The sequence below is a fragment of the Ruditapes philippinarum genome, unplaced genomic scaffold (genome assembly GCF_026571515.1).
Source record: "Ruditapes philippinarum isolate M1 unplaced genomic scaffold, ASM2657151v2 ctg463_1_1_1_1, whole genome shotgun sequence".
NCBI classification, from domain to species: Eukaryota; Metazoa; Mollusca; class Bivalvia; order Venerida; family Veneridae; genus Ruditapes; species Ruditapes philippinarum.
In genome coordinates, this window is record NW_026866611.1 from 251,826 (window position 1) to 279,495 (window position 27,670).

Consider the following 27,670-nt stretch of genomic DNA (forward strand, 5'->3'; position numbering starts at 1 on the left):
ACTATTCATGTAGTGTATTTATAGCATATTTGTAGCCAAAATAATGACTACATACATTTCCACAAAAGCATGAGTGCTGAAACTGGAAATTCAAAATTTTTCAAACATTCAAGAGAGATAACTTTGTCCAAAATCATTGAACCACAACCAAATTCAAACTTGAACTGCTTATTCCTAAGACGTATCTATATGTCAAAGTTAAGTTGAATGTGTACAACCAATGAACGGAAATTAAAAATTTCTGATTTTTTTCAAAGTTCAAGAGGGATCACTCTGTCAGCTATCATCAAACCATGACCTAATTCAAACTTGACCAGTGTATTCTTATGACATATCCTTATGTTAAATTTGAGTTGAATATGTACAAACGTTGGGGAGATAATGAATGGAAACTGAAAATTTCCTTTTTTCAAAGCTAAAGGGGCATAACTCTGCCAAAAAATCATCAAACAATGACCAAATTCGATCTTGACCTGCGCATTCCTTTGACGTATCCATATGTCAAATTTGAGTTGAATGTGTAATACCACTGGGGAGATAATGAACAGAAACTGAAAATTTCATATCATTTTCAAAGTGAAAGGGGCATAACTCTGCAAAAAAATTATCGAACCATGACCAAATTCTAACATGGCCTGCACATTCCTTTGACATATTCAAATGTCAAATTTGAGTTGAATGTGTAATACAGTTGGGGAGATAATGAACGGAAACTGAAAATTTCATTAAGGGACATAACTCTTAAAAATCATCAGACCATGACCAAATTGGAACTTTACCTGTACTTTCTCATGATATATCCATATGTCAAATTTGAGTTGAATGTGTGCAACCCTTTCTAAGATAATGAAAGGAAAATGATGATGATGGAATGACGGAAGAAATGATGATGACGGAAGGACGGAACATTGTTTTCAGAGTTGGATTCAAACTTATAACCACAAGGTTACAAACAAATAAACACAACACTCAACACTTCTCAGTCAAAGAATCATTTTCCTAGTCACATTTGTCAGAAGTTGTATTTCGAGATTGTAGTAGTTGAGCACAGATCTGGTATGATTTTATTTGGAAGGCTGCATTGAAAATAAAATGTTCCAAAATTTGTATATGTCTTTATGCATTACCTTTTTTGTGAATAAAGTTCATTACACTGCCACCCCGTTATAACTTGCCCCGTTATAATGCTAACCTCATAAAGCTCATGGGTCTTGGCTCCCCAAAAAAATCCCATTTTTTGCTGATTATAATTTTATTTGAAGTTCATTGCACTGCCACCCTATTTTAACATGCCGCATTATAACACTGACCTTAGTATAACCCTCATAGCCCTTGGTTCTCCCCCCCCCCCCCCCAAAAAAAAAAATCAAATTTTTTTGCTGATAATATTTTTTCTTATAATTGTTAATATCTTAATACCTGTACACATTAATATGCATATATGCATAGAAAACTGTTCACCAATCACCTACCTTACATTGCTGGTTCCTGTTAGCACTACAAGTATAAAAATATCTTCCACAATTTGGCCCATCTTTCTTCACACTGATAATTTTAGATGGTACACCACACTGACAATGTGGGTTAGGATTATTAGAAGCTCCAGTATTGTTTTCTAAAACATACAGTATATGTATAACTAATAACTGAAAGTAACAATTTATATCATTAATATAGAATTTGGTCTTAAATTTTTTTTAATGTGACCTGATTTTGTTTCCAGATTTTTTTTCATAATACATTTTGTATTATTTTTTGCCACAGAAAAATTTAGTAACATAATTCAGCTCAATTAATTATATACAAGTAACACAGTGTCACACACATAGGGTCCTACAGTGGTACAATCAAACCGAGCCTGCAATTTTCATGTAATTTTGTTGTGATTAATGCTTCCGAGGGAACACTTTTGCTCCAGACTTTTTACAGGCCTATATAAAATGACAACAAATGAATGATTCTTTTTATGATATCACATAATATACTATGCTTACTTGTTTTATATTCAGAATAGCCTGTGGTATCCACTTTCAACAAAGCATGGTGGTATCTCTTTGCAACATCTAATAGCTGGGTGTTGATATATTCTGTAATTAAAGACATTTAAGAGATGTGAAAATACAATGTGACTAGAAAAGTGTCCATAATATAAAAATGCCCCCACCATTTGACGTTGAAACCTTAACCTAGGTGTTAAGCTTAACCCACTCCCCAATCACATCCCCCACCAATCACCCTGGTAAAGACATCTGCTAAATGTATGGACAATTCGGGAAGGGGAAAGCTGGCACATATAATTGGACCTTTAACCTCCCAGTGCATTCTTAAAACTTTAAAGACATTGACATGGATCTTATTAATATTTGATATCAAGTAGTAAGAGTAGCAAATTCAAAATTCTTTTAACTATCTTAAGTCCAAAAAATCAAGTAAACCAAGTATTGATACACATTTCCCTGGTAAGACAAATGAAGTATTAATAACAAGCATTTGATAGTATTGCGGGCAATACAGTAGTCCCCTACCGGTCCCTCAAAAAGTTCTTTAATTGTCATACACTCCTGTGTATTGCCATTTATAATGAATTTGAGGATGAAGTCTGTATTTGAAAATATCAACCACAAAACATAATAAAATAAGTTTGTCTATATCACAGTAATGTGTTAAGTTTCCATGCTTAGTAAGGAAATTATGTTTATACAACCTTGTCATATTATTACGATGTGGGATTTTAAAGTAAATCCTATAAGGAATGAAGAAGTTGGAGTGAAAATACCAGTTTCTCGAAAAAAATCTAAGTTAAAGGGGGACATAATTCTGGAAATAGTCTTGCTAGAGTATTTAACCTTCTCAAAAATGTCGAGTGATAATAAGAAACATATATATGAAGTTTGAAGTAGATACATTAGGAAATAAAGAAGTTATTTAAAAAAGACAACATTTTTTCCCCTAAAAAATCTAAGTTCAAGGGAGGTAATACTGATATTTTTTGTGCTAGAGTTATAAACCTTGTCACATATGATGTGGTTGATGACCAGAAACTTATATTTAAAGTTTGAAGTAAACAGCTTAAGAAATAAAGAACATATAGTGAAAAAGCTGAAAAATTTAAATCAGAAATCTTGAAATTCAGGCTATTTGTTGCCATAGCAACCAGAATTTTCAACATAGGAAGAAAAGAAAAAGATGTGCATAATCACCAGACTGCCATCTACCCATATTTCAAGTTTCATAAAAATATTTTCAGTACTTTTTGAGTTATCACTGGATCCAGTTTATGTGTTAAATTTGCCATATTTTCAGACTATTTGTTAATATTTAAAAAAATCTAAGTTAAAGGGGGACATAATTCTGGAAATAGTCTTGCTAGAGTATTTAACCTTCTCAAAAATGTCGAGTGATAATAAGAAACATATATATGAAGTTTGAAGTAGATACATTAGGAAATAAAGAAGTTATTTAAAAAAGACAACATTTTTTCCCCTAAAAAATCTAAGTTCAAGGGAGGTAATACTGATATTTTTTGTGCTAGAGTTATAAACCTTGTCACATATGATGTGGTTGATGACCAGAAACTTATATTTAAAGTTTGAAGTAAACAGCTTAAGAAATAAAGAACATATAGTGAAAAAGCTGAAAAATTTAAATCAGAAATCTTGAAATTCAGGCTATTTGTTGCCATAGCAACCAGAATTTTCAACATAGGAAGAAAAGAAAAAGGTGTGCATAATTTCAAGACTGTCATCTACCCATATTGCAAGTTTCATAAAAATATTTTCAGTACTTTTCGAGTTATCACTGGATCCAGTTTATGTGTAAAATTTGCCATATTTTCAGTCTATTTGTTGCCATAGCAACCATAATTTTCAACATTGGAAGAAAAGAAAAAAACGTGCATAATCTCCATACTGCCATCTATCCATACATCAAGTTTCATAAAAATATTTTCAGCATTTTTTGCATTATCGCGGGATCCAGTTTTGTGGACGGACGGACTGAAATAGACATACATACAGACAGACGGACAGACAGACGGACAGACAGACAGACGGACAGACGGACGGAGGGTAAACCTAAAGTCCCCTCCGGTTAAACCGGTAGGGGACTAACAAGCATACCTGTGAGAGCAGCAGTTAAAACCTGTTTGTAGATGGCAACTGTAGGAAATGTATCTGGAATAACCACCTGTCTTAATACATTCTGTAACCTATCTGTTTCAAGTCTACCAGGAAAACGTAACTCTGTTTGGCTTACACCTAATACCTATAACAATATTTAAATATAAGAATACACATATTCTAAACTTAAATATTTGAAAATATTTTTATCAAGCTTTCATTTCACAGTGTGTCAATCCTTATAAACAGACTGACCAATTAGATGTGATGTACAGGAACTTTTTATGTGCATTTCTACTGATAGTTTTGGCCTAGTCAAGAGCAGTGAATTTTGATACATGTGTCACGTTTTTAATTTGAGTCACACTTCTATCAGGTCTTAGAACAGAAAAATGCAGAGATGTTAAATGTCCACACTGAGACACATCTTCGGCAAAAGTTTTTTAGTTAGAATTAAGGATTTAAGTCATATTAACACTGTAAGGACATTATGACAACTTTCCACATTTACTCTTAGGTGCCAGTCAGTTTCTATTTCTGGCACAAGTGGACACCTGAGAAGAAGCACCAACAGCTGGGTAGCCTATACAGACAATGAATCTAAAGTCTCAGATGAGATTAGAATTCACCATGGCAATAGGTCAGCAACCCATACCACTTGACCTGCATGCACTTTCCTTTGTAAATCATATTTTAATTCATTCCTATTTAGCTATGTACTATAATTATAGAACCTGACATTGATGATCATTTCATATAACTTATTAGTAAACCTGTCCTAGGAAAATGTTATGAAGATATGAGAGACTGGCTTGTTACAGAGTCTAAGCAGCAATGACTCATATTTGTTACAAGAATCAGCCAGATCAGACTCTTAAACTGTTAGCTGTTCAATTTTACTATTTTGATACTGAAATTATTCATAGTATTACTTACAAAGCAGCAAGAAATCTTTGTCAACAACTCAACAGGATAAGAATTAGTGACACATTTCATTTTTTTGTTTCATAAAAGCTTTTATGGAATAAAAGCTAATAACAAAACCCAAGAATGGTTCAAATATGCTTCAATCTTTCATTACAATCAAGCTGAAATATGTTTAAACTACATCTTAAAATTTATATTTAAGTAAAAGGTACCTGCTGACCAGTAACAGGAAGACAAGGTGATGGGATTTTTCTATTCACTACAGGGGTCCTCAACATTGAAGGGGGCTTAAAACTGAAATAAAAATAAAATACAAATGTCAAGATATATTCATTTATAAATTATTCAAATTAGAATTTCTTAAACAAATGAACATGCAATTTTTCTTTGGTATTTTTTAGACCTGAATTAATACAACACTTTCAAAACTTAGAAATTAGAAATTCTGACATTATAATAAACCATGAACAAAATTTCTTAGACTAACAGTCTTCAATGTAAGTGTACACTAGATTTCATTACAATTGAGCACAAATAAATATATTTAAACTAATCTAGAAAGAACTTCAACAGAAGTACCTAAAAGACATACCTCTTATTCGACGATACATTGTTTGGTACATTTACAGCTTGTCTTTTCTGCTGTTGGTATGTTGTATTTTTTGTTTCCTTATCAATACTATTTCTTACAGTTGTACTTAGATTTTTCTCCACAGGATCAAACTTTTGTTTATCATCACTAAGAATGTTTGGACTTTGGTCTGGCTTATAAAGTTCACATTTTTTCCCAGTCACATTGTCAAATATGTCCTCAAAATTATTAGATTTCTGTTCTGCTCCAATTGAATTCTTCTTCTGGGTAATAAGCCTAAGGCATTTAAAAGTAGGTCTTAATTTTTCTGATTTTTTGGCATCACTATGTTGAGGCACAGTTCCTGCATGAGCATCAGACTGATTTGGACTTTTCTGACTGCCCCCTGATTTTATTGGTGGTCTCCAGCCTATTCTCATAGCCGGTGTTTTGCTGATTTGCCTATCTGGTTGTGTGGAAGTTGCACATGCTATATCAAGTGAAAAAGACAAATCTAATGATTCATCTAAAGAAAAGCCTGGGGAGCTACAATTAGTTTCTTCTTTTGTTGTATTTTCTGTTACCATTGTAATTTTGTTTACATTGCATTCTTCTAAATTATGTAAATCTTTACCCTTTCCTATGGTATTTTCACTGAATATTTTCTTTTCACTACCGTATGAATTCACATATTTGACTTTTTCTGATGCCTCAGAAATTGCATTAGTCTTCTCCATGTCCTCATTTTCCTTTTCAAGATCTTCCTCTTCACAACCTAACTCTGTACATAATTCATCCTCTTTGGGAAGACATTCAACAGCAGTTACTTCCCTTTCTCTGTCATCAAAACTTGTTATATTACTTCCTGGATGCCCTACAACTTCACCATTGACCTCGCCTTCTGTTTCAGTTTCTTTCTTGTTATACACATTTGAACTATCACTGACTTGCTTTCCACTGGTTAAATTTTCATCACCCAAATTATTTTCTTTTATTTCTGGAACCTCTTGTTCCCCAACTTCAATCTCTAAATTCTTATTTTTAGCACTTTCTGTAAAGTGTTCTATGTAAAAATCATCATCAGCAATGGAATCCATAGATGAAAACATTTCAGAATCAAATTCTTCTTGAATTTCCTTGTCCATGTCAACCACATTCAACTTTCCATCATTGGTTTGAGCAATATCTTGTGACTTTTTATGAACTGCTTGAATATTATTATCAATGTTTTTTGGTATGTGTTCAGAATTAGTGACATTTAACCTCAAATCTTCTTTTTGACAATTTGAAACTTCTCTTTCATAGATGTCATCACTAAAGTCTGATAGCTGACTATTCAGCCCACTGACCAAAGATTGTTGATGGGATTTTTTATCTTCCTCTATATCCGTTATAGGCTGGAAGAAAGCTTTTTGTGTGTTGTAAAGACCTGGTGAACTTTTCAATGAAACAAAATCTTTCCTCCCTTTTTTGGTTGTATCTACAGTTTTTGTGAGTTTGTTCATAACAATGTCACAGTCGTCACTCGTCTGACTGGCAACAAAATTCTGCCATTTTGAATTCAACACATCATTACCATTTGGTGTGTGTTTCATTGAGTCCTCAGAAACTGTCAAACTATTCCCATCCTTTGCAGTCTCTAAAGATGCAGGTAATTTCTTTCTCTGACCTTGAAAAAGGTATCCATCACATGAGTCTGATAATTGTGAGTGAGGTGGATTAGTAGTTGTAGAATGTTGCTGCCAGTTTGGACTTTTGTTGGCTTTTGAGCCCTCTTTCAACGTTTCATAATGTTGGTATGGGAAAGAATCAAGTGAACTGTTCACACTGTCAGGTAAGTCTTTATGTTTACACTTGCTTAACAGAGATGACATGTTTTCTTCTTGTATCAATGCTGGGCTAGATTCTTCCCTAAATTCAGAAAGGTTTGAAGGCTCATAATGTATTTTACCAGACTGGTGTTGATACATCATTCTAGGTTTGTATAATTTTCCATAAATCTCATCCTCATCTGGTCAAAAAAATAAAAGACACATTACAAAGAAACATACTTGAAAATATTGGTAGACACCATTATGGTTATTTTGAGATTTTCAGCTAAAAATTGTTGTAAAAATGAAAATTTAACTGACTTATGTACTCACATCTGACAATCTTGCCAAAAATATAAATTTTATATAACATTTTGATAAAGCTTCAGATTGAAGACCAGAAGCTCAAACTTACACCCCAGTTACACAGAGCCATCGGTGATTGATCGGTAGTTTTTTAGCCAAATTATGGAGTGAACCGATGACAACGTATTTAACAACCATATGACCTATAGGTCACCTGTTTACCACCTATCAACTGCTATTGGGGAAAGATAAGTTTTATCTGTGAAAAATTACCGATTGGGATTTTTAAACATGTTTAAAATTCTCGATCAGTGAAAATATTTTACAAATAACCGACAGCAACCTATATCATGAGATATGCAAGCTCTTATTAACCGATATCGCCGATCGGACAAAGATAACCAAATATGAATCACCTGCCATAACTGACAGAAAGTGTTTAACCACTGATGACTATTAAACACCGATTAATCAGCATTACGTCCGATTCAGCTCCGATTTACAAACAATAAAAACTGATAGTATTTCAGCATTTTCATCACCGATCCAACCCCGTTTGAGTTTGCTTTCTGTCACCGATGGCCGTTTACACAGAAAACCAGAAAAGATCGATTGGGGACTGACCGTCTGTGTAACTGGCCCTTTATATAATATAAATTAATTTTTCAGTTACCAAATAAGTAAAGATTCGAAAACTGACCAAACAATAAGAAATGCAATGAAAATGGTCTATATATCAAAAAACTAGAACTGTGTCCAAAGGACACGGATGCCCCCACTGTGCAGATGTGCTCGTTAACAAGAGCATGCATATCTGTATGTAAGATTTTTATTAAAATCTGCCATCCGGTTTAAGAGGAGTTGCGTTCACAAAATTTCTATATGGTATATAGTGAAAAAATCAACAAGGGCCATAATTGGTCGCAGCAAAAATTCCTTCCTTTACTTCCATCCACACATTAAGGTTGTTCATCCCTGGAAGTTAAAGCAAAATCTGCCATCGGGTTTAAGAGGAGTTGCGTTCACAAAATTTCTACATAGTATAAAGTGAAAAAATCAACAAAGTGCCATAATTCTGTTAAATTTGGTCGCAGCGAAAATTCCTTCCTTTACTACCATCTACACATTAAGGTTGTTCATCCCTGGAAGTTTAAGCAAAATCTGCCATCGGGTTTAAGAGGAGTTGCATTCACAAGATTTTGGGACGTAAGGACTGACGTACAGACTGACGGACGTACGGACGGACAAGTGCAATTCTATATGCTCCCCACTTTGTGGGGGCATAACAAGTTAGTAAGTTTTAACTTTTAATGCAAAATTATAAACAAAAAATATTTTAACAAAGTTTTCAATATCTTCTTTTTTCTATATTAAAGTTAATAAACTTTATTGGATGAACATGTGAACATGTGCGTTCTCTTTGATCAGTAATCTAAATGTTTTATGACAAAAGTAATACAATTTGACTCTACTTCTGCGACTGAATTTTTTTTTACTTTTCAAAGCATTTTTTACTTTGATTAAAAAACACACTTCAACTTAAAAAGAGAAAAAAATAAAGACAAATTTATGTACCAAACTTGTAAATTTGCACAATTCTAATTAAGTCTGAATTTCCTCCTTTGTTCTTAGATTTAAGACTAATAATGAAAACATATCAAAAGAGAGCTTAATCCATATATAAGATAATCAAAGGCCATCTGAAACTAGTAGTCTGATGTATATATTACTTTCAGATAACACATGTTTACATAGAGGATAAACAGCCATAAATTCAGCCTCTACAAAGACTTTAACATTACAAATAAATCATTGTAAAATTTATAATCTTTAACTACATTTCTGTATTTATCATGACAATTTACAGTGCTGGGTTGCTAGTTTCGCCTACAGGTATACAACTTGTTTGTTTAATCATATACATGTCCTGTCCTTTTTTACCATTTTGAGAAAAACATTAATACCACTGGGAAATAACATTTGTAAAATATTTCCATTTTTCCCCCGTAACTATGGAAATTATACATATAAAAAGAAAATACTACAATCATATACATGTCCTTTTACCATTTTCAGAAAACATCAATTTTTACAATTTTGAGAAAACATAAATACCACTAGGAATAACATGTATAAAATATTTCCATTTTTTTCTCCCAAACCATGGAGTTACACATATAATAAGAAAATACAAATGCCAATAATTTATTCTTAACATATATTTTACCATATCACCTAAATTGATATAATGGACTTGTCCAGCTTGGAACTTAATACTGTTCATTGTTAACTACATGTGTATAGGGCTCTTAAAATAAAATTTAAAATCAAACACCTGAAAAGCTAGTCTAGTAAGACTGCACTGTGGTGACTCAGGATTTTCATTTTTTATCTGAGGCAACAGATGTGCAAATGAAAACAATTGATTGGCCAAGGGTCAATGGGAACATTATAAACTACAGGCTGAAAATACAACCAATTTTAATAGCATTTCAACCAATGATATGGATCGCCAATCTGTTAATTATGAAAACCCTGGTGGTTGCTTTATTATATAGACTCACTGCTATCATTTGTCTCTGAGAAAAAAAACCTAAGTAAAAAGGGGCTGGTACATATTCAAAGGGTATAAAGAAATATTAGGATGTCCGTTATTGTCACAATATGTTTGTATCTTTATAAAAATTATACCTTAATTTCACAAATGATATCCAATCAAACTGGTGGTGCATGCATCCAAATAACTGTTAAACTTACTAAAAATAACAGTTGAATATTTTGTAAGGGAAAATTTAATTCAGTTTTTGTGCATTAAAAGGAAATTCAAAAAAAAAATTTTTTTAAACTTTCTTCTGTTGTTTTAAGCATACAAATTCAACATGGTTATACAGTATTTTGCAATTTTAAAAGTACATTTCACAGATTTAAAAGTTTTACACCCTCTCAGCAACAGATATTGTAGCTATAAAATAGTAAAGTACCTGTAATAAGTGGCGATGACCTCTCAGTCATACCTCGTGTAGATGCGTCAACCGGGGCCTCATTAACATCAATAGTTGACTCAGCATCACACACCTTAACAAACAATATTTTACAGATAACAGAAAACAATTTGATATGATGTCTAACACAAAATAGTTCAGGGATCAAATCATCTTTTACAATACAATCAGCTAATTATCTGTATAATCATTCTCATTCGTTGGCCAATAACTTTTGATATGTTAATCCACAAATTTAAGATCCAATAAAATTCATTTCATTGCATTTTACTTTTTGCAAAATAGGACAATTCACAAATCAACACAAAAAAAATGTCATCTTTGATAAAAACATGTAATTTTCATGCTCACAAAGGTGAATTCACAGTATGCAAAAGGAAATATTCTGTATGCTGTGTTTAACTTTATTTTCAAAAGAAATTGTGTAAAACAGCAACAGCTAGGTTCTTACTTTTCCTTGTTGGCAAATTTGAGGTTTATTGTTTTGCCAGTCAATGTAGAAATTTGGTGAAGACTGAAAGCTTAAATCTGCAAATAAAACAAGTATCATCTATATCAAATATACTTTTCTGCCCTTTCCATCATACATGTTAAATACCTTGAACACCATACATATATGGATATCTGATTTCACAAACAGTACAAAACTTAAACTTAAACTTGAATTTCTTGGAAATGTTGAGCCATTTCATTTCATTTGAAGATACAGGACGTAGATTCAAAGATATAAAAGTAACCTGTACATAATTTATTAACTGATAAATGCATCAATCTTATAACAAAGATTTTCAAAAGTGAAAACCTGGTGAAACAAATTAACAATACCTGAATCAGACAGTTGCTGGAAAGGTGACCTGTATTGGTTTAAATCTTCATTGAGAGATGGACTTTCACCAGGTGTGTGATATACAGCATTGTATTGACTAGAACATGCTCTATCTTCAGGATGATTTAGATGTTGCCTAGAAACAACAGCTGATGATATGCCATGTGTACCATAACCACCAAAATGCGAGTCCATCTATAAGAATACAAGTTAATATCAATAATTATTAATATGTGAGCTTACAAGTTTTAAGTAATTCATTCTAGTCTGAAAGATTCAACCTTTAGTAAATATCTCTTTTTATTGTGCTTTTAAGAAAATGCTTCCTTAAAAACCAAAGACAAATACATATGAGCAAACAAGATTTGATTCACCACATCCTGGCTATGCTCTTGTGCCCTCCATTTTGATTATTGCCCTGATGGGTGCCTTTAAATACCATCCTGTGTGGCTTGGAAATGTCGGGGGAAGGGAGGTCTGCATTTAGTGAATGTTGCTCACCCATGTTGATCTTTCCTTTCAAATTTTTTTTTCCAAACTCGGGATCAAATCAATAGAAAAACTCTGTCTTTAACTATTTTTTTTCACAATTAAACTTTTATGGCTGTCATATGCTACAGTCAACAGTGTATTTTCAGGAAATGATTTTCTAATAGGCTATGTATTCACAAGTGAACATTACTCTCATCAATATTCATTTTAAAAAAAAAAGCATATTTAATGACAAATTTTTGTTCAAACATTAAAACACTATACACTAACTTACAGAATGTGCATCATGATTTAGTTTATTTATTTCTTCAGATTGTCTATTCTGTAATGTATCACAAACATCTGCCTTTCTTTTAACATGTCTCTGAATCAGTTTGCTAGGATGGGGAGGAGCCGGTACATCATGTGTGTTCCCTAGAGGATCTTCACTATCTAGATCTTCCACACCTTAAAATATGTACAATATTACAAACAATTGAGCTGCGTCATGACAAAACCAACGTAATGCGTTTGCGGCCAGCATGGATCCAGACCAGCTTGCGCATCTGTGCAGTCTGATAAGGATCCGTGCTGTTTGCGTACAAACCCTATAACAAGTAGAGAAACTGATAGCGAACAGCATGGATCCTGATCAGACCGCGCGGATTAAAACTCTCTAAAACTGATAATAAAATTAAAAGATATTGAAAAGCAATCATGAATATTAAAACTTCACATGGTAAATTTGTGGAATTGACTTGCCCAGCTTTGAACTTAGAGCACTCCATTCGAAGTTTAATTGATTACATCATCAAAATACCAAAACTGAGCTGCCAACAGTATAGAGCCTGGTCAGACTGCACAATAGTGCAGGCTGTCCTGGCTCTATGCTGGTGGACAAAGGCTTATAACTTTTGATTCAAGCAGATTAAGGTTTAACACTTACTTTATGAATTAACAAGTTGGGTAATTACCTGTGATCAATGAAGGGGCTGTCAACTTTACAGTGTCTGGTGAAATATTCCTACTATCTGACCATGAGTTCTTCCTCCTATCAAACTGATTAGAGTTCTGACATCTCAATGCATTGTTCACGTTACTGACAGCCATTGGTTCCTTATGTTGATGAAAGGCCCCTGAAGATGTACCTGAGTTACCAATTTTATTTCCATACATACTCATTGAGTTTACTGTATGTGCAGGAGAACAATTCATATTTTCATTGTATGTGGTAGTATTCAATCTATTCTGAGGCTTGTTTCCTTTCTGTATATCATCAACTGTTAAGCCTTTACTAAATCCAGAGGAGGGAATTAACCTGCCAAGATGCTGAGTTTGAATACCATGATAATTTGGATCATCACTATCTAAAGTATCACAACTAAAATCCATTGTATCTTGACTAGTTGTTCTGGAATACTGACTAGCATTATTATCTACAGACTGATCAGCCAGCTCAGCATCATCAACTATATCTGCTCCATTGCAATCATTATCACATATGTCTTTCATTATATTATCACCTTCAAAATTATCATTGTTGTTATCTAACACTTGTTTGCCTGCATCTAATGAGACTCTTACATTATCTGAAAGATTATCTAATTTTGATTTTATTACCTTAGCTTGAAATGTGTCTTTATCAGAATTTTCTTTCATATCACATTCATTAGAAACAAAAGTGTCTAAACTATTGACATCAGTCTTTATAAAGTCAGTTCCCTCTTCAAATGTGTCAAAATTTTCACTACAGTTTGTATCAATGCCATTTACACCTTTTTCAACTTTTCTTTCACTCACAATATTTTGTTTCTCTTCATCATGCTCAAGTACATTGTTTTCCATATCCATGTCATGTAGAATATCTTTAGTCTTTTCTAAACCTTTTAGAACACAATTTTCTGTGCCAGTATCTATAACAGGACTTTCTTTATTGATGTTCGGTTTTCTTAAAACATTACAAATACTGGCAGTGTTTGCATTCATATTTCTGTTCTGACCATTTTTTGAGTCACCAGTATCACATAAAATGTAATCATTACAATGTTCTAAACTATCACCATCATTTTCATTTGTGGCACATCCATCATAATCAACACTGTCCACTTTATCTGTAACATTTTCTTCATACTTTTCTTCAATCTGCCCACTATCACAGTCAATATCAATGTCATTTTGCTCTTTACTGGTACAATCATTTACTTCATTTTCATCATCAGTATTAGTAACATGTGAGAGTGGAGAGAAGTTAATGTGAAAACTACCCATCAATTCATCATCATTGTCACTTTCTTCATTCTCTTCAAGTAAACTCTGTCCTCCAAGGCAAAGAGTTTGTTTCTCGGGGTCTTGGTTTTGTATATCCTTATTAGATTTTATATTGTCACCTGATACAACATTACTAATTTCTGCTACCTTGTCAGAACAAAGATGTATCTCATCTGATATATGCTGCACTTCATTATCTGCTTTAACCTCATTTAAAGAATTTTTAGATTTAAACTTTTGTTGGTGATCCTTTTGTTCAATAACATTTTTACTTTTATCTACCAATATATTTGAAAGTTTAACATCTCGAGTAGTGTCTCTGAATTTATTTTTTGTAACTGGCTGTTCTTCAACAACTTTTACAGAATGAGTTAAACTGGATTCCAAATTATTTTCACCCAATGGTTTCTTTTTCAGTAGATTCATTATCTGTGAAATGTTTCTTTTACCTTGGCCAGTTTCCTCATTATTCATAACACTACACCCTTCTCCCATCTTATATGGTGCTTCTTTTGGATGTAATATGTCATTACAGAATTGAGGCTTGTTACTTGAACAGTTCATCCCATGTAAAGGATTAGTTTGTTTAGTCTCTGTAGTTTCTGTTATGAATGATTTGCCAACCTTATCGTCAACAAATTTGTCAAGAAGTTTATTTGAATCTTTATCTTCATATGAATAAGCACTGCAATCTGATCCCTGACTTCCAAACATTGATCTAGACAAACTGTCACCAATATTAAGCGATGGGCTGCTGTTTTTGGAACCATAAACAGACCAAGGGGATAACAGTTTTTGATTTCCTCCATTACTTGACAACTCTTGACTTGAATTGTTACTCCCACTAGTGTTATCAAGTTTACTATATCTAGAATACAAATTGAACACATTTCTGTGACTGTTATCTGCAGACTTATTCTGGAACAGAGTATTTTTTTCTGAATCATTTTCTGTAATTTGAACATTACTGTTACCAATGTTGTGTGACTGGTGTGGTAAAAAAGGTACCCTTGTACCTGCATTACTGTGATATAGGGGAGCAATAGATGTATCAGCACTGGGCACTCCTGACAGTACTTCATTGTTGGGAGAGTTTTCTAAACAAACTTGTTTAACCAGTCTAGGTGGCATGAATCCCTGAAAAACAAAGCAAGCATAGGTCAAACAAGGAGAACATGATATATTCAGAGACATCTTAAACTTTAAGTTTAGTTTATACAAATTTATTTTAGTTTGATTGTGTTGGACGCTATATGCTTATTGAAACACTCTTAAATTTGTTCCTGGAACATGGGTGGAACTAACAAGTACTAAGCAATAATTGGAAAGTTTCTTGCTCAAGGAAACAATGAATTGCCACTGACTGGGGGTTTGAACCACACGCCAAGCAATTCTTAAATTTAAAATCAGTATAACTCTAGAAACAGTTCAATAAAATGCAAATAGTATTCTGCTCTACAATTCTTTAATAATTTTAATCCTTGATTCATAGTTTTATATAATATTTTATGATAATGATCAGTGATTTTTTGTGTGTGTTAAAAAAGGCCAAACATTAGCTCTTGCCAAATTTCTAAACAAATTGAAAAGTCTTTTCCCAACTCACTTGATTCATTAAAATACCTCCATCTGAACAAAAAAAGCAGATACCCCTTTAATTTAATCATTCATAATTTTCCTAACAATTGATTAAAAGTTGAAGCTTTGTTCACATTAAAATTATTGCTTATTTGAAAGTCATAGGATGTTGCCCTAAATTACAAATGAGCCGCGTCATGCCAAAACCAACATATTGCGTTTGCAACCAGCATGGATCCAGACCAGCCTGCGCATCCGCACAGTCTGATCAGGATCCATGCTGTTCGCTATCAGTTTCTCTACTTGTTATAGGGTTTGTAAGTGAACAGGGTGGATCCTGATCAGACTGCGCGGATCTGGATCCATGCTGGTCGCAAACGCAATATGTTGGTTTTGTCATGGCGCGGCTCATATAACTGAAAATTATAAGCCTTTTAATACATCCCAAATACTTACAGACTTCTTCCTCTTCAGCCCTGGACATCTAGCACGGGGAATTGATGGTTGTGTTGTATTTTGGACACTCTCTAACTGGTTTGAGATGGTCTCTATAAATGACAAAAAAAATCATCACATAATTCTAACAAATTCATTTCAAAGAACTCAATTTCCAGTACATTAATAATAGCAAATATATATCTAAACTAGAGGATGCTTTTGTAAAAAAGCGCATGTCTCCCCCACTGCTGAGAATAACTGTGAATGGAAACAGGAATGGAAATGGAGATAAGATAATGTAAATACCCGGTAGTCACTTCAATGAAGGCTGTCTATGGATGGTTTCTATTGTTAAGGTTGTATGAGAAGATGCTTCCTATGAAGTTTGAGGGTTGTAGGTCAAAAGGAACTCTAGTTATCATCCGGAAATGAGAAATTGACCAACGGTCACTGTGACCTTGACCTTTGACCTACTGACCCCAAAAACAATAGGGATCATCTGCTCTATAAGACCAATCATCCTATGAAGTTTGAGGGCTGTAGGTCAAAAGGAACTCTAGTTATCATCCGGAAACGAGAAATTGACCAACGGTCACTGTGACCTTGACCTTTGAACTACTGACCCCAAAAACAATAGGGATCATCTGCTCAATAAGACCAATCATCCTATGAAGTTTGAGGTCTGTACGTCTAAAGGAACTCTAGTTATCATCCGGAAACGAGAAATTGACCAACGGTCAGTGTGACCTTGACCTTTGACCTACTGACCCCAAAAACAATAGGGATCATCAGCTCTATAAGACCAATCATCCTATGAAGTTTGAGGGCTGTAGGTCAAAAGGAACTCTAGTTATCGTCCGGAAACGAAGAATGGACTGACGGACTGACGGACGGACAGGGCAAAAACAATATGTCTCCCCCCCGAGGTGGGGGAGACATAATAACTTTTCACATCTTTTGAATCCCCTGCATAAATATACATGTTTGATACACTTTTTGTGCTTTAAATTTGAAAATTTAACTCATATGTAGAAATTTACAAACAAGGGAAATTTACATTATACAATTCAAGAAATCATCATCTTTTTAATAAGAAATAAAGTAACTTTCATTAAGTATCAGTTTATAAATATCTGGAAAAAATTATCCCTTGGAAGCATTAAGATCAGCAAAATCACATGAACATTGCAGACTAGGTTTGATTGAGTCAGTACATGAGGGATAATGAAAAAAGCAACATCCCTCACAACTCAAGCACGCCCCATTAGTCTCACCTGTCTGAGCATTACTGCCTTCAGCTTTCACCTCTTCAACCAGGATATAGTATCTGTCACTTTCCAACTGTTCACCAAGTTTAATATCTTCCACTTTCATATGGATACTGTCCAGTCTACACCCTTTCTCATCATATAACACAGCCTGCAATGTTCATTAAATATAGGTGAACAAACTTTATTCTCAAAGTAGAATCATCAAATTACTCTCATTTTGTGGTAATGGTGGTGGTGGTAGTTTACTGTCCTGATCACGGCAGTAAGCCACAATGATTTAACCAGAGCACAGTTCAGCCACCGCATTGTTCCTTGGCATGCTGTCAAGCAGTTTAACAGTACTAGTTGCCTTCAGTTTCTCTGTTGTACAAGCCAGAGCAGAGGTACAGTGCGAATGACCATTGGAAGTTTTCAATACTAATATAAAACAAGATATGTTTGTAAAATATGTATGCGCCCTATCGGCAGCCAAATAGTCATGTGATCAATTTATTATGACTGACTTTTGACCTAGTGACAAAAATATCAATAAGGGTTAAATACTGGTACCTACATGGTCCATGTGACCTTGACCTTTGACCCCAAAATCAACAGGGGTCATCTGCTGGTCATGAACAATCATCAAATCAAGTTTTAAGTTCCTAGGCCTAAGTGTTCTAGTTATTGATTGGAAACCGGTTTTTTACCTACAAGGTCAATGTGAACTTGACCTTTGACCCCTTGACCCCAAAATCAATAGGGTTCATCTGCTGGTCATGAACAATCATCATACCAAGTTTGAAGTTCCTAGGCCCGAGACTTCTATTGTTATTGATCGGAAACCGTTTTTACCTACAAGGTCAATGTGACCTTGACCTCTTGACCCCAAAATCAATAGGGGTCATTTGCTAGTCATGAACAATCTTCAAACCAAGTTTGAAGTTCCTAGGCCTAAGTGTTCTTTAGTTATTGATCGGAAACCATTTTTACCTACAAGGTCAATGTGACCTTGACCTTTGACCTCTTGACCCCAAAATCAATAGGGTTCATCCGCTGGTCATGAACAATCATCATACCAAGTTTGAAGTTCCTAGGCCCGAGACTTCTATTGTTATTGATCGGAAACCGTTTTTACCTACAAGGTCAATGTGACCTTGACCTCTTGACCCCAAAATCAATAGGGGTCATTTGCTAGTCATGAACAATCTTCAAACCAAGTTTGAAGTTCCTAGGCCTAAGTGTTCTTTAGTTATTGATCGGAAACCATTTTTACCTACAAGGTCAATGTGACCTTGACCTTTGACCTCTTGACCCCAAAATCAATAGGGTTCATCCGCTGGTCATGAACAATCATCATACCAAGTTTAAAGTTCCTAGGCCTTCTATCATTAGTGATCGGAAACCGTTTTTACCTACAAGTTCAATGTGACCTTGACCTTTGACACCTTGAACCCAAAATCAATAGGGGTCATTTGCTAGGCCTAAGCATTCTTTAGTTAACACTCGGAAACCATTTGGTCTAAGGACCGACAGACCGATGGACCGACAGACAGACATATGCAAAGCAAAATAATCCCCCATTCTTTGAAGGGGGGGAACTAGAATTGTGTCCATAGGACACAGGACAAAATGCCCCCACATAACACTACTTTGACTTAAAAAATCTGTACAATTATTGCATTAAAACATAGCAATTATACTTTTTGAGTTACACATGGCGAAAGTCTGAATATGCTTACTTTTGCTGAATCAAGGGCCAAAACTCTGCTTATCTCCAAAGAATTTGTTGAAAAATTACTAAGGTGCTAAAATTCACATGGACACAGATATTCTGAGAAAGTTTCATGACTCTAGCATTATACTTTTAGAGTTAATTATTTAGGAGCAATAACTCTGCCGATCTTCAATAAATTTGCTTAAAAAAAACAAGGTCAAGAAGTTCACATGCTGACAATTATTTTCAGAAATTTTTATGAATCTAGCAGTTATACTTTCCAAGTAATCAGAGCCCATACATTGTAATTCTGTTGACCTTCAATAAATGTATGTCAAAATAACCAGGTTATTAAGTTCATTATGCTGACAACTATTCTTAGAAAGTTTCGTGACTCTAACAGTTATACTTTTGGAATTAAAGGCAAAACAAGTATAAGTGGTAGAGGCATAAAACTATTATCTTGCTGATAGAAAAATTGTAAACAATGTATATGATCTAGCTTCTTGACACAAATATTACTCTGACTTAACACTGTATATGACTAAAACCTTCAATCATAAAAGTACAAATACAGTGCAGCAATAAATTATGACATTTTATCGCTACAAATTCATTTTTATAACTTTTTCACTGATAAACAACCTAATTTTAAATAATTTATTGCATGCAATAATCCTATTTTTAGCCGTACACTGAAAATTAAAAGACAGCTACAATAAAACTAAGCACAGCTCAAAGAGATTCATTATTTGCACATCATAAAACAATGTTCAAAATTAAGATCATATCTTTGTGATTCGACATTGATAATAAATAATCTGTTCTTTAATCTACAGCTTAAAACGCATTCCCTATCGGGAGTTTTTCTTATTTCGGTGTAATATTTCACCGACTTCTAAAGGCACCTATGTACTAGCTCACCAACATCTCCACTCCACAAGGGGTCGGCATATCACCCTTGGACTGGTTTTTTTGGTTTTTCTTCGTAAGACTTCAAAGAGTAAACAAACAAATATACGTTTGATCACTCTTTTGTACGGAGTCGATGTCAATGACCAAAACTGGGCAGTAAAACACTGATAGTGTGTCAACATATTGGCAGTTTTAAGTATTTCGACGAGATTTTAGTTTTAAAAACCTAACATGTGACGTATATGAGTCAGATACTACTGTGTGTGTACTAACGTCAACCGAGTCGTTTTTATAACTTTACATTTTGAAACATCACGTCTAATAGAGAAAGATCAAATATTTTTTTCTCAAGTGCCAAGGTGATAAATATACATGTGTGTAATACTTCTGAGCACATGCTACATTTGGAATAAAATTACAGGACTAAAATGATGTAAGTACTATCGTCAGATATTCTGGAAACAAAAATTTTTAATAAAATTTATTTTAAAGCAGCGTGCAGATTAAATGTTAAATTTCATAAAAGTTTTAAAAATTTGTTTAAATTTAAAAAATATTTTAAGTTAATTTTAACAAAGTTTAAGTTAACAAATATGACTTATTTATAGTTAGCATAATAAACTTATTATCAACATGCATTACATGTACATACAATTTGTCAAAATATGCAGCTGCATGCCTCTTGATTCATGTTTATTTTCATGATAATATTGAAAATGAATTAAAAAAATATAATAATGTCAAGTGAACAAAAAAATTAACACATTGCAAACAGCACTTTTAATTCAATTCAATTACCAAATTAAGGTCAAAATATGCAAAAATAGCCCTTACAATGCTAGTCAAAAAGTAGAAATATGGTAATAAATACAGCAAAATAAGTCATTCATTGCATATAACATAAAAATCATTACTTGAATTGTGCATATTTTTTTACTTTTCTTAAAACCTCTGTTTATTTTTCTCATAGTTGATTTTCTTGAAATGTGTAGCGCATCTTTAGGCATGCAGCTTTAACATGCTTATAAAGATACTAAATAAAGTTCACCCTGACTTTGCATATAACATAAAAAAAGTTGCCCTTTAAATTGTAAACATGTTTACATTTTTTAGATTCTAGAAATACATTATTCTGAAGTTCAATTGTAATATTGTCTAAATGACAGGTTGAAAAGATTTTTTAATTTCATATCAAGATCATAAGATCATATCACAAAAATCTGTTTTCTTATTTCATACTGGTATTTCTTTACGATCAAAGCTATTCACTATCAATTAATAAGCAGTATGCTTACAAAATTAACAAATATAGGAAAAACATTTGATTTTCTTTCAATGTAAAAAATTATGCCAGAGAAATAATTATTATTGGGCAAGAATGTGTTTAATAATGTTTTAGCATAAAAAGATGTTAATCATCAGGAGTAAATAGCAAATAATGTGAAATAATCTGTCATAAAGGGTAGCAAATTGTAAACAAAGTGGTATTTTAATTTCCATACAAAATACTGCATCACTTTAACTAATTGCCAATGAGCAAAAGAAGCAAAACATGGTCCGGCTAAATGTCTAATGAGTACTTTTTTTAAACCAGAACATCAAAAAAATAAATTTTTTTTTGAGAAATGAAAATAATAGGACATTAGGGGTTTTATTGAATGATTCCATTAACACAATATCATATCAAGGAAAAGATGGGAGAATGAAAACGCTTATCTAAGTATTAAATAGCAGTTACTACCCTGTTTTCTTCAAATTACATCATCTATCAAAATTAATTCTAGTACTAAAACTCAATTCCAACAGTAAAAGGAGAAGAAATTCTTTTATATAATAAGAGGATATTTTTTCGTTTGAGTTAAATATGTGGCAATTTATCATGTTGAGTGAAAATATATACCATATTTCACGAAAAACGAACCTTTTTATTTAATTTCATTATCAAAGAAAAATGGTTACGAATACCATTGCTTGCTACACAATTGCAAATGTACAGCGCGCAGTAATATAATTATTGTCTTGTTTTGCACGCGATATTTAGCAATACATTGTGACGTCACATAAACAACTCTTTCAAACGTCTTTACAGCGTTAATGGATGAATTAAAGATATTGGTGTTCAGATTTATTTTCTTAGTTAGACCATTTTCTATCATTCTAGATAGTTTTCAAAACTAAATTCAACAAAAAGTTGTTTTGTATTTATCAGATTTTTCAAACAAAATGGCGAAAGAAGTCCCCTAAAATAAATATGACTTTTGACTCCGTCCACTTTCATATTTATATTCCATATTTATTTTTAAAAATATGAAATATATTTGACTGATATAGCACCATATTTCATGGGTAAAATTAAATAAATATATATATTTTTTATTTCAAGCCATTAAACAGGTGTTGTTTTTGTTTGTTGTTTTTTTTTGTTTGTTTTTTAAATTCTAATTACATATTATTTGTATTATGAATCGCCTTTAGTAGTTTATACTATACTAAAATTCTCTGAAAACCTTTGGAATTCTCAATTTTAAATCTGCGTAAAAAAAAAAAGCTGAAACCCATAGAATTATTGAAGGGTTTACACATTTATGCATAAATCACAATTAAAGTTGTATTATATGATTTACCTTGGTACCAGTCCCACTGTGTTTAAGAACACCATCATGCCAAGTTTTAGCCTTCTTCTGTTTCTGATGTGTGTACAAAATCTGTCATAAAAATTAAATAAATAGCTTCTTCATTCAAACCATTTAAAAATATATAATAAATTTTAGTTACTATTTTTATTTTAATTCTAATGGTTTATCATAAACCAGCAAATATTTTTTTTTAAAAATTAAATATTGCTATTTTTCCAGTTAAAAAATTTGCTGACAATTCTAACTCCTATTTTGAAAGTTCCTAAAATCATGGATGTTTTTCCAAACTAAATTTATTGTCACTCTTAAAAAATCTATCTAAAGAATAAAGGTGATATTTTATAAAATGAATCCCAAAAATTAAAAAAAAATTTAAACTGTTGGAGGCATTTTCTTTTTTTCAGAAATAGTGGGAAATATATACTTTCAGAAGCGGGGAATGGGGCAGAATTTCAGCCAAAATTCAGCCTTAAAAAATCATAAGATTATTTTAGTCTTGTTCAATATTTCTAAACTACTAACTAAAACAGGACTATTTTCAATCATGAAAATGCTGGAAATAATTCTTAAGACATTTTGTCTCTAACTTAATTGTCACTGAATATACACGTGTTACAAAATATGAACTTAATTTTGCACCGAATGAATTATATGAATTTACGATTGTATGTAAACCAGTAATAAATCTGAACTTTTCTGCAATGTGGCATATTTAATATTTGATAGCCTTTCAATGAAAATTAGCTAACAGTGCAAACTATGATCAGACGACTGATGTCATATCTGTAGAATCTGAGTTACCTGGGTAAAACTAATAATAAAACAGCCAAATTTTCAAGAAATCAGAATTTTTTATTTTTTTTATATTTTATTTTTCATAGCTTTTTAACCCTTTCGCTGCCAGAGGGTTATTGTTTTATTGATTTGCCAGAGGGTTTTCTTGGAAATTATTATATTATTAATTAATATAACTATAATTATTTGTTATTAGTAACATAATAATTATATATGTTTCCAAATCTGTTAGTATAATAATAATTATTGTCGATGGTATATATTTTTTATTATTTTTATTATAATTATTATTAATTTATTATTATTATCATTATTATTAAAGAAACGGTTAAAGCCGTCCATATGGCAAATACGCCAAAAATAACAGGGACGGCTTAAGCCATCCCTATGGCAGTGAAAGGGTTAATGAAATAAAATCTCACTTTCTAATATAATTGGTTACACATTTTATAATTAAATCATCAAATTAATAAATGCATTTTGCCAAAGTATATTACTAATCAGAACCTTTTCCAAATCAGGGGTTAATAATGTTATATAATGAAATATTTAAATGAAAGGCAAAAGATTCTTCTTAAAGCTCCTTACGCAATCAAAAAACGCATTCTGATAGAAAAACAAGAGGTGGAGAGAACACACATTCAACATAGTTACTTTCTGGAAAGAGAAATGGAGCTAAATTATGGTATTATTTTAAGAAAAATAAGGTTTTAGGAGAATGGAAAACAAAATATATCTACAGCTCAAAACCACTGTAAATTGAATACCTCCAAATTCTCATTCTTTACTAACCCTAAGAATAATAATTGCTTCTTGAGAAATAAGCATTTTTAAAATTAGAAGAGAAAAAAATTGTAATTTCTGAAAAAAAAATCTGTATAATTATTAATGTAGAATTTTGTCATTAAAGGGACTCCACAACGGTTTATTGACATTACCGGACAGGAATTAATTTTCTTAATTTTCGTAACATTTGATGTAGGTCTGCGCCAATAACCTAACTGCAAAATTTCAGGTCATTAGCTCAATTCTTTTATCAAGAATAACCATTACGACTGACCCTAAAATGAAAGCATTTTAAACGCTTTTAAATTAAATCAGCTAAGAATGGCACATTTGTTTTTTTTTATTTTTTTTTTCAATTAAATTCTGGGTAAATTAAATTTCTTTGAACATTTTTGTTTATGCTTCTGTTTTAAGAGCCCCAGTTGATCTATGTAAGAATTTCAAATTTTACATTTTTAGGCCTTTGGATCTCAGTGAATTTCCTTTTCATAGTAAATCATTTTAAAATTCTTAAAATTAAAATATATTGTTCTGATTTAAACTGATAGATAGAAATTACAGGAATACTTACAACAAACTGCTTTTCCATTTTTACATGTGGTATATTTTGGCTGGACACCTGTTCATTCTTCTTATTACTTTAAATATTTTCAAGACCTGAAAGATATCAAAAACTTGTCAAAAATCTAACTAGTAGAACTATTTGATGATAAAAAAATAAATCTAGCCACCTAAAATCAATTGAAATAAGTACAAAACTGGTCTCAAATTGGCTTCAAAAAATTATGTTTTGTGCGTTTGTGAAGAATGAATCCATACAGTCTCTGATGATCAATTCAAAAGACCCCTTTTAATGAAAAGAAATAAAAATAAAATTTCAGAAGAAAGCTCCAGAAAATCATCATTTTAATATAAAAAAAATTGTTGGTGAATAAAATCATAAAAAAAAGAGTTCTAAATAAAGTCAGAACATAAAAGATCTCCATAAACAAAAACTAAATACAATCCCCTTAAATAATAAAAAAAAAAATCTAAATTGACAAAATAAAAAATCTCAATAAACTACTGGAAGCTTTTATAATACACAATATCAACAGATTTGTTTTCTTTAACATTTCAGATTTGTATTTATGAGGAATAGTATGCTCACTGGCTTGAGAAACAACTGTCACAGTCAGCAAACTATACAAGCATTTAAACTGATCACAAAAGCTTTCTACAAAGGACCTTTTCTATAAACAATACAATTTTTCATATTATTGTTTTCAGTGAACAATATGGTAAAAATTGAATAAATGGCTAAATCAGGAAGTGGATTTATAACCAGTGACAACGGCAAAATAATGGTCTTCGAGGACCATCCTGCCATTTTACGCAAGGACATTAACGATGCAGAGTGGACGGACATAAAGGCAGTTCTTGTGACATTCATGAGTATAATAAACGTCTTCATGTTCTTTGGAAACACATTATCTATAGTGGCAATATGTTACACTAAAAAATTACGACAACAAGTTTCCTATTGGTTCGTTTTGAATTTAGCGGTGATTGACCTGATTATATCGGTGACAGTCGTACCAATTAATACCATCTGGGAGTATTATGGGACGTGGCCATTTAGTAAAACTACATGTGAATTTTTCACGTTTGCCGACATTTCCTTCAGCACAATATCCGCATACTCCATAGTCCTAGTTTCCATAGACAAATACATTTACATAACTTATTCCATCCATTATTACGATAAAATGACACGAAAAATTGCTTTACTCATGATAGGTGGTGTTTGGACAATGGTGTTTATATTCGCAATGGTTTCCATCTTAACAAAAGTTGGAACAGACATGTACTTTGAAGATCACTTTTTAGTGCTTCCAAACAATACAAATATTTGTGTATTTGTTATGACAGATGCTTATGTTCTTCCGTCGGTCATATTCAGTTTTTTCGTACCATTTCTAATCCTATGTTTCACCAGTTCCAGAATAACATGTATAGCTAGTAAACATATAAAAAAGATCCACACCATTACAATATCCAACACATCAGAGACTGATTCAGAATCCACACATACTACTGAGAGGGCCAGACCACGTAGACACACTGTCATAGGCACTCCTGAGACAAAAACCAAAGTTAAAACTATTGGATTTCGTAAAATAAGTTCAGAAAAAAATGTGCTGCGAACAAGACACAAGAATTCTTTGAAACTTAATGGAGAGACAAACTTAGGTTATAGTATAAATGAAACCTCAGAAATCAATGAAAGAAAAACTTCTAAAGAATCTGAAAACTCCAAACTGGAATCAAAGCAAGAGAGTAATGAAACCATAGCATGTGATGCAAAGCAATTAAATAATGGCAACATTTCACAACCAAATAAAAGCTCAACATCTGATCATGATAAACAAACCCTTGAAGCCAGTGTGCAATTTACTGAAAAATCTAACTCAGTTAAGTTTAAAAATAAGGGCCTTAATAATACATTTGATCAATTAGAAAATTCAAAAGACACAGGAATCATTTCTGACCAGTTTCAAGACAATGCTGATAACAATAATGAACCTATTGAAAGTGCATTCAACAAAGACAATGAAATAAATGCTGAGGGTAAAGAGCAAAGTTTGGAGATTCCACAAACCAGAGACAGGAGCGAATCCACACGTTCATCTAAACTGAGACAATGTGATAGTATTAAAAGTGTACTCAAGAAGACATCGCCATACTGCAAACTGTTCGGAACAGTGACTATTGTCATAGCTTGTTTTATTTTGATGTTTGCCCCATATAATATTGCAATAGTTATTGATGTGCCGTGTCATTGTATCGAACCTTGGGTATACGAGGACATCCTTGCCGTTTTATATTACATGCATTCTCTAGTTAATCCATACATTTACATGGCAACTGATAGAAAATATAAGGCTGCTTTGAAAATTCTTTGGAAAAATGTCAAAGCAAAATTCATTTGTACAAAAAACTAGTGCATAAACACATTGGGTAATAATAATATGAAAAATGAAAATTGATAATTCTATCAAAATCAAACAGCACAAACCATTTCCAGAATTGCTAATCATGTTTTACTCATAAATGAAATGTACAAAAGGAATAAATTGAATAAAACCATTCTTATACAATTTTTCCAATAGAAATTTGTGTTATAATTTGTTTGTGTTATATAAATTATATTGTTTCATTAAATAAATATGACAAACTACATGTCAGTTTACATTATTATTTTAGTACTTTGTTACA

General features: G+C 32.4%; 2 protein-coding genes across 3 annotated transcripts in view; one reads left to right on the forward strand and one right to left on the reverse strand.

Annotated features, from left to right (window-relative positions):
• LOC132733052 (uncharacterized) overlaps positions 1 to 27,670 on the reverse strand; it is a 46,192-nt gene that overhangs the window by 11,875 nt on the left and 6,647 nt on the right. The window contains exons 2-15 of the mRNA XM_060719632.1: positions 24,984 to 25,069; positions 22,820 to 22,900; positions 17,591 to 17,735; positions 16,335 to 16,426; positions 13,007 to 15,437; positions 12,328 to 12,500; positions 11,561 to 11,756; positions 11,187 to 11,263; positions 10,715 to 10,808; positions 5,638 to 7,627; positions 5,258 to 5,339; positions 4,119 to 4,263; positions 1,995 to 2,087; positions 1,473 to 1,615 (exon numbers count right to left, since the gene is read on the reverse strand). Of these exons, the coding sequence (XP_060575615.1) occupies positions 1,473 to 1,615; positions 1,995 to 2,087; positions 4,119 to 4,263; positions 5,258 to 5,339; positions 5,638 to 7,627; positions 10,715 to 10,808; positions 11,187 to 11,263; positions 11,561 to 11,756; positions 12,328 to 12,500; positions 13,007 to 15,437; positions 16,335 to 16,426; positions 17,591 to 17,735; positions 22,820 to 22,900; positions 24,984 to 25,001 (5,760 nt within the window). The 5' untranslated portion in view covers positions 25,002 to 25,069. The remainder of the gene's footprint in view (positions 1 to 1,472; positions 1,616 to 1,994; positions 2,088 to 4,118; positions 4,264 to 5,257; positions 5,340 to 5,637; positions 7,628 to 10,714; positions 10,809 to 11,186; positions 11,264 to 11,560; positions 11,757 to 12,327; positions 12,501 to 13,006; positions 15,438 to 16,334; positions 16,427 to 17,590; positions 17,736 to 22,819; positions 22,901 to 24,983; positions 25,070 to 27,670) is intronic.
• LOC132733059 (dopamine receptor 4-like) lies at positions 20,031 to 27,632 on the forward strand. Of its 2 annotated transcripts, none has more exons than XM_060719647.1 (2): positions 20,031 to 20,628; positions 25,682 to 27,632. In XM_060719647.1, the coding sequence occupies exon 2, from the start codon at positions 25,708 to 25,710 to the stop codon at positions 27,394 to 27,396; it is 1,689 nt and encodes a 562-aa protein (XP_060575630.1). In that variant the 5' UTR covers positions 20,031 to 20,628; positions 25,682 to 25,707; the 3' UTR covers positions 27,397 to 27,632. The 2 variants fall into 2 exon arrangements, with proteins under 2 accessions (XP_060575630.1, XP_060575629.1); XM_060719646.1 differs by having other exon boundaries at positions 20,035 to 20,628; positions 25,533 to 27,632.

What these genes read in the sequence shown, in the direction of transcription:
- LOC132733059 (XM_060719647.1), top strand. Translation starts at nt 25,708, where the DNA reads ATGGCTAAATCAGGAAGTGGATTTATAACCAGTGACAACGGCAAAATA.